This window comes from Neovison vison, chromosome 1, assembly GCF_020171115.1.
Source record: "Neovison vison isolate M4711 chromosome 1, ASM_NN_V1, whole genome shotgun sequence".
Lineage (NCBI taxonomy): Eukaryota > Metazoa > Chordata > Mammalia > Carnivora > Mustelidae > Neogale > Neogale vison.
In genome coordinates this window covers 53844224-53857243 of record NC_058091.1, presented here as the reverse complement: position 1 = coordinate 53857243, position 13020 = coordinate 53844224, and the positions used below count along the sequence as shown (strand labels likewise).

General features: G+C 36.5%; 1 protein-coding gene across 1 annotated transcript in view; it reads left to right on the top strand.

Moving 5' to 3' along the window:
- The window catches only part of TAB2 (TGF-beta activated kinase 1 (MAP3K7) binding protein 2), a 67029-nt gene that overhangs the window by 6832 nt on the left and 47177 nt on the right, over positions 1 to 13020 (top strand). Inside the window, exon 2 of the mRNA XM_044247113.1 lies at positions 11809 to 11999. Within this exon, the coding sequence (XP_044103048.1) occupies positions 11898 to 11999 (102 nt within the window). The 5' untranslated portion in view covers positions 11809 to 11897. The remainder of the gene's footprint in view (positions 1 to 11808; positions 12000 to 13020) is intronic.

Here is a 13020-nt window from a genome sequence, read left to right as displayed (position 1 = left end):
GAATTTTAGATTTTCTAATTACATAGCTATAATTACCACATTTTAACTCTTAGGAAAATAACTTGATATTGTAGATTTGGTGGGGGTAGGGTTTGTTTTGCCTTAGTAAAATTGTAACATCATGTTCCAAGAATTAAAATTCTAATAATCTGCTGTTAAATTTTTTTTTAATTTTTCATGTTCAGTTAGTGGCATTTGCAAATTCTTTTGAGGTTAAGCAGATGTTAAGTGCACCAACTATTACCTAATTAGCATTTGATGAGATGCTTAGATACTGTATCAGTAAAGTAAAAGGTATTTAAAACAGTGTATGTAATTAGACAGGGAATATATTTATTTTTTTTAAGGTTTAATTCTGAAATCATACTGAGGCTAAAACGTTTCAAAGTTTGCTTTAATTTTAAAAATTATAGCATCTTAAGCAAAATAAGTCAATCAGAGAAAGACAATTATCTGATCTTTCTGATACAAAGATTTTGAGAGACAGGGTCGGGGTCGTTGGTGGGTAGGGAGGGAAAAAATTAAACAAGATGGGTTTGGGAGGGAGACAAACCATAAGAGCCTCTTAATCTCAGGAAACAAACAGGGTTGCTCGGGGGTGGCAAGGGATAGGGTGACTGGGATATGGACATTGGGCAGGGTTATGTACTATGGTGAGTGCTGTGAATTGTGTAAGACTGATGATTCACAGACCTGTACCCCTGAAACAAATAGTACATTATATGTTAATAAAATTAAAAACAATTATAGCATTTTTCAGCTATTCTTCCTGCATACCAATGCTTCTTTCTCTGATGAGGATACTCTTTAAGAATAACTCACTGCATGGTCTGATAATGTCAGCCAATTCACAGAAGACACATAAATTGTAATTAGTTATGAGAAACTACTAACATGATTTTGACAACAAAGAGATAAGTTGAAACATTCTGTCTTCCTAGTAGTCACCCTGGGGAAGTTAGTATTCACAGTTGCTGACGTCAGAGGGGCTTTGCAGCACAGATAGTTCCGTTAAAATTTAACATAAGTGTTTCTAAAAATTATGCAAAAAAATCGTTCTATGCAAATCATGAAAAAAAAAAGCCACGGGGCTTATGGAAAAAACAGAATTTGGGATGAAACACTCAAAAACTTTATCAGAGAACAATAAAAAAAGGAACCTTAAAAAATGACAGTATAGTTTTACACATGTTAAATGATTAAGAAATATGTACTCATACACAATATACAAACAAATATTGTACTTTGAAAAAGTTCTGAAGTTTGCTTGTGGAAGTGAGCATAGATGCGGCAGCTTGTTAATGAAGTGGTCCAAAGAAGGGTTTTCTGAAATCAGAACGAAAGTTGTAACACAAGATGTGGAAAGGTGGGACCATGCACAGATATGGTGAACTGAGGTGGCTAGCAGATGTTTGAGGTGTGTTCATATTTACATTTTGTGTATTCACACAACTTGTTTCAGCTGAGTGTGGTTTTGTGTTCAGCTAGTGTTTCCTGCTGGCAAAATCACAGCAATATTCACTTAATGCTCAAATTGCTCCCTGTTGTGTCAGTTGCATTAGAACAAACTTAACAGTTTCAAAACAAGTACTCTAGCAGCACTGACTTAACAGCTGAGGGTTAAGGGAAACACTTGTTTGGATAGATAGATGCCACTTTTTATAGTAGTCTTCAGAATCTAGGCATTTTCTGATGCATGGAGTTTACTGGAGCAAATATTTACTGAGCGTCTAATATTTGGCATACTCTGTTTAAGTATTTAGGATACAGCAGTGAACAAGATAGTCTTTACACTTTGGGACTAAGAAGACTTGTGTAAAGAATTTTGTTTGTCATCAAGGGTTGGTTTTATGAAATAAAATCAGATAGATGGAAGAGAAGTCTAACATCTATCTGAGGATACTGGGCAACAGGCTTTTCTCTAACCTTTTAAATTATATACTTTCACAAGATAATTAATTACCCAGGATCCTGTCCCACTCAAGATTCCATTGTTTACAGGGAAAAAAATCATCTCTCGAGGTTATTAGCCAGAATTAAATTTTGGGATCACGGGACACTAGTATAGTTCATTCGCTTAAGTGTCTGCCTTCAGCTCAGATCATGATCCCAGGGTTCTGGGAACAAGTCCCATGTCGGGCTCTCTGCTCAGTGGGGAATCTGCTTCTCCCTCTGCCTGCTACTCCCCCTGCTTGTACTCTCTCTGTCTGTCTCTGAGAAATTAATTAATGTATTTATTAATTTAATTTTGAGATGGTATATATGTTAAAATAGGAAGACTTCACCTTCTGGTCCATAAGCTAAAGGAGAATCCTAATGCTAATTGAGAAGTGAATTATAGTTGTATATATTTCATTCTGTTTCTTTTTGATATTCAACTTGAACTGTATATTACTTTGTTAGAATAATTACATTTATTCCAATAAAAATCATGTAAGAATGGGGCAAAGATAAAGTATGTATATTGTTTTACATAATAATATTAAAATTTTATAGTGTTATTGTATCTCAAGGAAGGTCTTCTATAATAATGGCCTTTCTCATCTTCTCCTGTAACTACTCCCCACCCCAAACTCCTGCTTCATAATCCCCTTCCTTCCTTCTGTCCCTCTTTTTTTCTAGCCAGACAGATGACTGATTGACTGTCTCCAGAATCTGCCTCTTATTTGGTCGTCTTGCCTCATACTTAAACCTTTATTTTTAATGTTAGTTTAAGTTTAGTTAATATTACAGTTGCATTGGTTTCAGGTGTACAATGTAGTGATTGAGCAGTTCTGTACATTACTCAGCGCTCATCACAGTTAGTGCACTCGCTTCCTTCACCTATTTCACCCCACCCCAGCCACTGCCCTTCTGGTAATTACCAGTTTGTTCTGTATCGGTAAGTCTGTTTTTTGGTTTCTCTCCTTTTTTTCTTTGTTCTTTGTTTCTTAATGAACACATATGAGAGAAATCATTGGGTGTTTGTCTTTGTCTGACTGACTTATTTCACTTAGTATTATACCCTCCAGATCCGTCCATGTTGTTGCCAATGGCAAGATTTCATTCTTTGTTATATTCTTAAACTTGCTAAGTACCCATGATTCAGAGCCTCCCAGTCTCTCCCTCAGCCCAGAGGCCCTTTAAACACATACAGCACAGTTTATACCACTCATCTGGCCCTCACGGATGGCCTGGGACTGACTGACTGCTTTCACAGGGAGCTTGCCCGAGTTTCCTTGTTACTTGGGTTATTTGTCCATATACATGGAAAGCAAAGGCTACAGAATTTCAGTCAGCTGTCTCTGTATTCTACAGCTAGGGTAGCCTGCAGCCCTGTTTTCTGCTAAGTTTTTGCTCCTTTGTACTTCATGGGAATTCATGGTATTTAAAATAAATAATATTACTACCAGTGTATATGTTTTGCTACAGGGCAGGCAGATGGAGTGCAATTCACTTTTACTGTGTTATCACTAATCCTTGAAATTCCTTGAGCTCTTCTCTCCATTTTACAATGAATGGTAGTTTAGTGACTTGCACTTACATAAGCTACCTTATTTTTTGTGTACTTACTCTGTGCTCTTTTAAATTATTTTGTATATATTACTCATTTAATTTCATAATAATATATGAGATAGCTACTCCATCATCACCATTTTATAGACTGAGGCACAGAGAAGTTAAATGATTTGCCCAAGAAGATACTGCATGTAAGAGGCAGAGTCAATTTCATAAGTAAGTGAGAAAAATTATAGAATCCTGGAATTTATACTTAAGCAGCCACCACTATGTGTCAAATACTGTATACTTTATATACATTTTCTCATTTATTTATCTTATTAAATGAGACAATACCCACTAATACAGAATTGAAATATTTAGCAGTGTTATCCCTGATTCTAACCATTAACATGCTCTTTCACCAGAAAACTTTAGAAACAAATGGCTAAAGTGTAGATTGCTGTTTCTTGAAATTCTGTTCTTTGGGAAAATTTTAAGTCTATCTCAGAGTGGCATTTAATTTATTCACTGATTTCTTTTTTTGGTAAGACTTTAATAGTAAAAGCCAATACTTTGATTGTCAAGCTTAAATTATATAAGGTACATAACTAGCTACTCCTTTTATTTTAAAAGTTGGATCTTGCCAATTTTTTCCTTTCATTTTAAAAGTTTGCTCCGTCATTTACTTTGTATGGTACCTTTTGGTCAGCAGCAGTCTTTGATATACTTTTACATATCTCCATAGTCATTGTTTTAGGGTTTTTTGTTTTGTTTTGTTTTTTATCTTATCTAGGCAGTTTGCTTGTGAAAGTAACAGGTCTCATCTAAATCTGTAACTTCAGTAGAATGGTAGCGTCTCCCCATTACCCCCCTTCACGCGTTCATGCCCCTTTTCCTCATGTCCTGTAGAGTGAGAATTGCAAAGGCTTTGTTCATTGTACTTGATGGAAAACTAGCTTTTGATCAGATATGATTAATATTCTACAGTTTTTTAATTAAGAACACTCAAACTTTTCTTCCCCAAATGCTAGTATAGGAAAGCACCTTGGAGATAGATCTCATCCCCCATAACAGACCAAGTGGCTAGGCTAACAGTATTTACAAAAAAAAAAAAAAAAAAAAGGAAATATAAGCACTGAATACAGGTTTAAGCAAAAATTCTGAAATGAGTAATTGGGCCGATGGGCATAGGAATTGAGAAGCATGGTGTATGTGTATATTCGGGAACTGAATTACAATGCTAAATCTTCATTTTCCACAGTAGGAAATCCATAGATAATGTGTGAAGTTGGAAAAATCAAGAAATAACCCCATAATCACTTTGTGTAAGAATGTGGAGAAAAAGCCCAGTGTTGACAGTGGTTACTCGATAGAATAAGAGTAGGAAGACATGAGGTAGGGAAGTTGCTGGTTTCCCTGGTAAGTTTTGTAGTACTCTTTTGGCTCTTAAACTGTGTACATGTTTTTGTTTTTACAATTTTATTTAAAATTTTCAATATAAGATATGTCATGTTAAAATATTTCCTGGACAAATAACTAGTAAGATTTTTTTAAATCATTTTTTTGTATGTACTGTTCAGGTTTTTATGCTGGAAGGAATGTTGGCCTTTAAGGAAAGATTAATAATGATTGTATAATGTTTTATACATAATATAACCAAGAATCTTTTTCTTCAGGTGTTTTTAAGTTACATGTTAGGATTATCTACACTCAGGTTTTAATTAATGCCAGCACCGGAAATGCCTCTCTTGTGTAGCCCAGACTTGCTCTCTGAGCCCTAGACCCATCAATCTCTACTCGTTCTGGGTTATATCTCTTTGGGTATTTTAAGTTGCCCGAGACTTAACATGTTCAGCACCAAACCTGTAATCTACTCTTTGTTTTCTTGGTCCTCTTCTATCATTCATAGATCAGAAACTGACCTTGACACCTACTTCTTCACCCCAATGTTTAATTCATTCAACAAGTTCTATTAATTTTATTTCCTAAATATCCCTTCAGTTTTTCCTTCTCAGCCTCCACTGCTGTTTCTGCAGGGACAAGCTATTAGCATTTCCTGGCTAGCCTCCAGCAGTGGTTTGCCAATGGGGCTTCTATATTTTACCCTTTTCTCTATACTATAGCCATTCTTCATACATACATGATTTCTTGATCAGGTCTCCCTCCCTGTCTCTGAGCTTAAATCTTCAGTGGCTTCCCATTACTCTGAAGATAATAAGACTTCCAAATTTTAATGGCCTCTAAGGCACATCAGGACTAGGGCCATACATTTTTCTTGCTCTCCGCTCTTGACAGTTTTTCCTCATGTACATTGCTCCTTTTCAGTCTCTTTTTGAATATGAAAGAGGTGGAACAAATATGGTAGCAACAACCTAGACTGATAACAGGAGGCAGATAGAAGGTAAAATAGTGCACCAGTTCAAATAACTATCTGAATTATAAACCTGTGTCTGTGTGCCTCTACTCCAGGAATTTCTTTGACCTGGAGAGCCAGGGCACAGACTACTACTTGTATCTTCAGCACAGTATCTGCTGCATTCTGGGCACTCCTTAAGTGTAATTAAGATAATTAGAGAATGATTGTCCAGTTTTAAACACTCTTTGTATCTCATTCCCTCATAAATGCCCAAATTTTGATCAGATCTGTAAGTCCTTTTGCTTTTCTCTTTGTTGTTTTTTTAATTGGGGATCATGGTCTCTTCTTGTGGGTACAGCTAAAAAGTTAGCCATGCTGCCTACTCCTAGAGTCCTGGAAAAAATCACCGTGACAAGTGATGGTGAATGTGAAGACTTGCTAACTATCATGGCTTGAGGTGTCGGTGAGCCCTGTTCTCATACTTGGCTCTCTGCACGCTCGTGATAATAATTGAGGGGTCAGAAATAAATTGTTCACATATTCTTTAAGAAAGGAAAGAATAAGGCACATTTTATAAGGCTTTCCAGTATATTTACTGTTAGATTCTGTAGTACTGTATATTTTCTATTACAATATAGAATCCTTAAGAAATTAATCGTCCTAGATCATTTGAGGTGGTGACAGTTTGGTGCCAAATCTTTGCACCTGATGCTAGAAACATTTCTAGAAAGTATGGTTTCTTTATTTTCTCAAAAGAGCAGTCATGTTGCATCTTAACCATGGAAAATATATTTCCATTTATTATTAGAAATAATTTTCCAGATTAAGTTATATTGCATGACTTTCCTTTTAAAATTAAATACCACCTGTTGTTTGTTTCAGTAATGAATTTAGTTTTTAAATTTATTTACTCACCACAAAGGCTACATTAAAAACAGTTATCTTGCCTTGTCCTTAAAGTTTACTCTTGCTGGATATAGAATGTGGGTTGGTGTTTTTTCTTTCAGCACTTATATGACGTCATTTGACTGTCTCCTGGCCTCCAACTTAATGATGACAAGTCGACATCACCGGAATTACTCTTCCCCTCTCTGTCATTTCTTTTGCCGCTTTCAACATTTTTCCTTGATTTTCAGCAGTTGGACAGTTATGCCTTTGTGTGGTTTTCCTGGGCTTTTCCTGTTTAAGGTTTGAGTCTAACCTGTTCAGGTTTTGATATTCTTGAGTAGGATCTTCTTTTTGTTTGTTTTTGTGTTGTTGTTGTTGATTCAAACAGGCTCTGGTCAGTTTTATAAAACATTTTGCAGGATTTACTTTTCACCAGTGTGTTCTAACATGCTTCTAATGATATCAGAATCCCCTGGATCAGTGGTTACCAGTCCATACTCGGCAAAATTTTCCAAATGCTAGGCCCAATACAGTACTGTTTCCACTGTAGTGACAGACACCGTTTTTGGCCTGTGTGGCATAATACTGTTTCAGATTTCCTCAAAGCTGGGCAGTTGTTGGAGAGGGTGACCGGTTTTTCTTGGCCTTGTCTGATCATCTTTACAGTCTGCTCCTGCCCCGGCAAGCACTTTCCACTTTTCATGAGGAGTTAGAGCCTAGAGTTGATCTGGAGCCTAGAATTGATGGACTCCGGCAACTTTTTTTTGTTGTCTTTGTAGCCACCATCTTCTGCCTTATGTGTGAGATGACCCCGCAACCAAAAACAGCCACCAGGGTGTCTGGGGAGGTGATTAAGATCTTCCTGATCTGTAAGTTTATGTCTTTTACTAACTTGGGGAAATTTTTAGCCAGTATTTCTTCAAATAGTTCTTTTCTACCCCATTATCTCTCCCCTATCCTTCTGGATATCCGGTTACAGGTACCTTACACTTTGTGATGTTTCCCATAGGTCCCTGAGATTCTCTTCTTCCCCTACTCACCCTACCGCCAGCCCCCCCTTTTTTTCCCACAATCCTTCAGTTTGGGACAATTTCTTTTGCTTTGTCTTGAAGTTCACTGACTATTCTGTCATTTCCAATATGTGGTTAAATCCATCCAGTGAATTTTTTATCTCAGACATTTTATTTTTCACTTGTTGAATTTGAGTTTGGTTCTCTCTCTTTTTTTTTTAAATACAGTTTAATTGATTTGGGGGTTGTGGTTTTTTTGTGTGGTTTTTTTTTTTTTTCTTTAACTGAGATCCAAGCATATTTGCCCTCATATCTTTAAGCATAGTTAGAGCAGCTGCTTTGGAATCCTTATGCGCTAATAATTCTAGTGTCTGGGTTGTCTTGGGCTTGGTCTCCCTGGGTTGCCTACTTTCTTAAGTATGGGTCAGTTTTTCCTGTTCTTTACGTGTTTTTATGAAAATGACGTATAAAGACGCTAGGTTCTATTGTGTTCGTCCAGTTGTGAGTATTGATGTTTGGTTGGTTTGCTTGCTTGCTTGCTTGCTTGCATTAGTAGACAGTTAACTTTGCTGAACTCCCAACTTGAGACTCTGAAATCTCAGTTATTTTAGCTTTGGCCAGGCTGCTTGGAATCCCACATGTGTGTAGTTTGTGGATCAGAGATGTGTGCAGAATTTATACACAGGATTGGGTGCTCCTCTCTTTCTGTGATTTACTTACTAGGTTTTCAGCTGTTGTGGTTATGCCAGAGTCTATCCTTTGGTTCATTAAACAAGTAGGCCTGTAGGTTTCCTGTCTAGGTTTCAGCTACCCAAACCAGCTGGGACCGGTTCTCTGGCTCAATTCCTTTAAAAAAGGGGAAATCACCCCATGCTGTTACCTTCTAAATGCTGACTTCCTTCTCCCCACCATCCTTCTATTGTTATTGATGCTTTCTGCCTTCAAGTAGTTGTTTTTATACTTTGTTTAGTGTTAATAGTTGTTTATGAAAGAGTTGATCTAGTAGGAGCTACTGGCCATTACAGGAAGTGGAATCACTAAAATACAGTTGTACATTTGAACAATTTTCCTGTTTGTGCACTTGATGGTTTTTGTAAGAAAAGCAGGTTTGATTAAGAGTTTTTCAAAGAATCTTGGAAATGTATATTTTAATAATGGAATCAGTCAAAAGTTATATTCATGATTCATCCTCCTTTAATAAAGGTGGTCTAACTCAATTAGAATAAAAGTTTATTTGCCTCTCCTCAAATTGTGTAAAAATTTCCAAATCTAGATCATTTTAAATGTGTTTAATCTTTTAAATGTGATTTAAAAGAAGTAAAATAATACGAAGAAACTATACAGTAAAACCTTCCTTTCATCCAACGAATGTTGCATTTGATCTTCATCCTGAGGATGTAGCAGTGAACTTGAAAGTTCTTAATCCTGTGGAGTTAACGTTGTGGGAAGAGATAGGTAATGAATAAATACATATCAGATATTGACAAATGCTATGAAGAAAAGCAGGGTGTGCGGATGTGATGGGGCAGGGTGGGAGACAGTTGTGGCATTACTTTGGAGAGGTGGGTCAAAGAAACTGTTTCTGAGAAAGTGACATTTGATCAGAGATGGTAATGAAGTAGTAGAGGGACCGTGCTAGTGTCTGAGGGTAAAATGATCCAGGTAGAGGGCGCAGCAAGTACAAAATTCCTGAGGGAAGGAAGAATGGCTTTTTAGAGAACTAACCAGAATTGAGGGAACCGGGAGATTGATAGAAGTGAAGTCTGAGTGGTGGGAGTTAGCTGGGGGCCTTGTGTTGGAGGATATCGAGCAAGGGATTTTGCCCTGATTTACTTGTCACAGAGATCACTTTGCTCAATAGAGTGAGGGGCAGGGGTAGAGCAGAAAGTGAAGGCAGGGAGGAAACCAGTTAAGGGACCTTTGCTGCGGCAGTCTAGGCGGTCTAGGTGACTTATAGGGGTGGCTCAGACGAGAGCAGTAGCAGGTTAGGGAAAGTGGTCCGATTCGAAATACTGTTTACAGATAAAACAAACAAGACTTGATACTAGATTAGATATGGGATGTGAAAGAAGGATCACCTGGATATATGATGGCACCATTTACTGGGATGAAAAAGACTGTGGAAGGATTGGTTGAATGGGGAGAGTTAAGAGTTTAGTTTTGGGCTTACTCAGTTAAAGTGAGTTTTAGATGTCCAGTAGGAGACATGAGGCAGGTAACTAACTGGCTCTATTAGTGTGGAACTCAAGGGAGAGCAAAAATAAATAATTTTTTTAATTTATTATTTATTTATTTATTTATTAAATCAGAAATAAATTAGCAAAGCCTCTGTGTAAAGCAGTATATTTGGATGAGATTACCCTGCAGAGGAATATCAGTATCATTGAAAAGAAACCCTAGATCTGAATTCCATTGTCCGCCAACATTAGATGTCCAGAAAAGGAAGAAGATCTGACAAAACTGAGAAGGAGCTGGCAGTGGGTAGGAGAAACACCAGAAGAGTAGAACTCTCGGAAGCCAAGTGAAGCCCTTGTTTAAAGAAGGATTGGTTGACTGAGTCCTAAGCTGGGTGAGGACTGAGGACTGCTGGTTCGGTCTGACAGCTGAAAGTTCTCCTCCAGCTTTGATAAGTATAGTTTCGATGGCAAAAAACTGGGAAAGCCTGTTTGCGGTTCAAAGGTTTCAAAGAGATTAGAAGGGAGGAAAGGAAGATACACGTATAAACATTCCTTTCAAGTAGTTTTCCCCCAGAAGAAGGAAAGGGCAGAGAAATGAGCTGATAGCTGAAGGGAAGTCCAGGATGGCCTTTTCAGGTTGAGCAGTACTGTGAATCACGCTTTAATTTACTTTGAAGTATCATTTACTAATTTTCAGTATTTCTCTTTTCTTCTGTAACCCACTATAGCTTTTACTTAAGAAACGTCACATAGACAAAAGAATTAAGGAATTTAATTAAATAATAAAAAGCTGAAAGGCTTTTTACTATGTATATCTAAATGAGCTTATATTCTATTGACTCAGGAGTTCTTCCATAACTAAATTTAATAAAAAATACTTTAATATCTACTGTTCCACTGAACGCTGAACACCTACACAGTGCTAGCTGCGCAAAAAGGGACGAAAGAGACCTGATTCTTATATTCGTGGGGTTTACGGGTCTGTATTTTTTTTAAGCTTATGTTAACAAAATTAAAAGAGAAATACTACAGATAAGAAATCTGTTTTAGAGAGATGGTCTTGTTTGTTAAGTTTATCATAAACTGAAATGATTAAGAAAATAGCATGATATTTAAATATTTTAATGTTATTTAGGTTAAATATACTTACATACTATTTATATCCCAAAGAGTTTTTCAAGATTAAACATGGTTTGCATTAAGAATAAAAACAGGGTAGGTAGGTCTTGGCTTTGGCCACACATGAGAATTACTTGGGGAAGTTTTAAAAATCCCTATGCCCAGGCTACTCCCTACCAGTTAAATCAGGACCTTTGGGGTTGAGGCTCAAGCATTAGTATTTTTTAAATACTAATTTTATTAGAAACGGAGTAAAATGCTACTAACTCATTGCACATTTAAGGATTAAATATATCTGAAAATTAAGATATCAAACATGCTGGGTTATAGATCATTTTTAGACAAAGCATGCAAAGTCGTTTGTAGAATCAGACTTTATCAGGATCCAAACTTTAAAAATAATAGATAGAGTAAATAAGATTATGCACCTTAGGCTGTCCTCAGATTATTAAGAAAAATGTTAGGGAAGTTACTGATTTTCCCCTTTTAGAAGAATGAGGGAAGACATCCTTGACAATAGTTTCTTAAAAGCTTTTGGAACAGCCATCATAAAGCATACAAATAGATAGGAATTAGTCTAAAAGTTTGCCAGCAAGAGTTACAAATTGAAAAGACAATACAGCTCTATGGAAAGCATTATAGGACTGAATAATATTTTGATAACTTATATTAAATGTTCGGTACTAAAGCACGTACCCTATGTATCGAAATTTTAAATCCACAACAATATTCATTCTCTAATCAGTTGTCATTAAAATTTTTTTTCTTTCTTTCACAGAAAATGCTTGGACAGAAGAGATGAGTACTATTTCCACTAAGGCCTAGAATTGCCTACTGTACAAATAGTCCTGATCAGGCAATATACGAATGGCCCAAGGAAGCCACCAAATTGATTTTCAGGTTTTAAATGACCTGCGACAAAAATTCCCTGAAGTACCTGAAGTTGTTGTATCCAGGTGCATGTTACAGGTCAGTGTGCATTGATTTCTGAACTCATTCATACAAACCTGGGTGGTTGTTTTTTTAACATTGGAAGAAAGCTCTTACCTCTTGTTGGCATTAGTGTGCTGTGATGAAAAGAAACAAACTTTGGTGTCTGATCGTCAGGTGGTCTTTAATAGGTGTTTCAGCTCTGGCATACAGATGATACCTATCTTGTAAAGTAGGCGTGAGGACTAAACTGGAGCCCGGTAGAAAGCATTGGTATGTGGTCCGTACTTACTGTGAGCTTGCTTCACTCCCCCTCCCCCTGTTTTGGCAAAATGTTTTTAATTCCACATCTCCATATAAAAGTGAGAAAGTCATTAAGTAAGGAGTCAGGAAACATGGGTTCTAATCCCAGATGAGCACCCCAAGCCAATCTTGTAAGTAACATGCCTTCTTTATCCTCTAGTTGCTTGTCCGTAAAGCAAAGGAATTGGACTTCAACAATGCCTCAGGTCAAAAATATATAAAAACAAAACAAGTTTTTATATATTTTTAATTTGAACTGTAGGCTAATTAATATCACTAACCATGTAATAAATTTTTACATTTTTCTTGTATGTACAATTTTAGAAATCCATAATTCTAAATATTTAGTGATAGTTGTGTCTTCTCATTTGATAAACTAGAAATCTTTCAGCTTGTTAAAAATAGAGCTACAAAAAATAATTTTGGCTCAGATGTATTTACTTGACAAATTATTTTTAAAGTTTGATGTTGCATGAAATTTTTAAAGGCTCAACATCTGTATTTGATGCCAAGTGACTACATTTTGTTCATACCCTCATCAGCTTTTATCTGTACATTTAATTACTTGCCTTTAGTCTGATCCGGTTTTGGTCTCTCCAGTCCATCCACCTCACTTCTGACAAAGTGTCTTTCTAAATGCAGGTTTTGTCATGTATTTACCTGCTTAAAAATCTCATGATTGTTTCCCATACCTTCAGAATAAAGTTCATATGTCGTGACTAAGGCATACTAGGTCTGTGATCTGGAATCCTGCCTT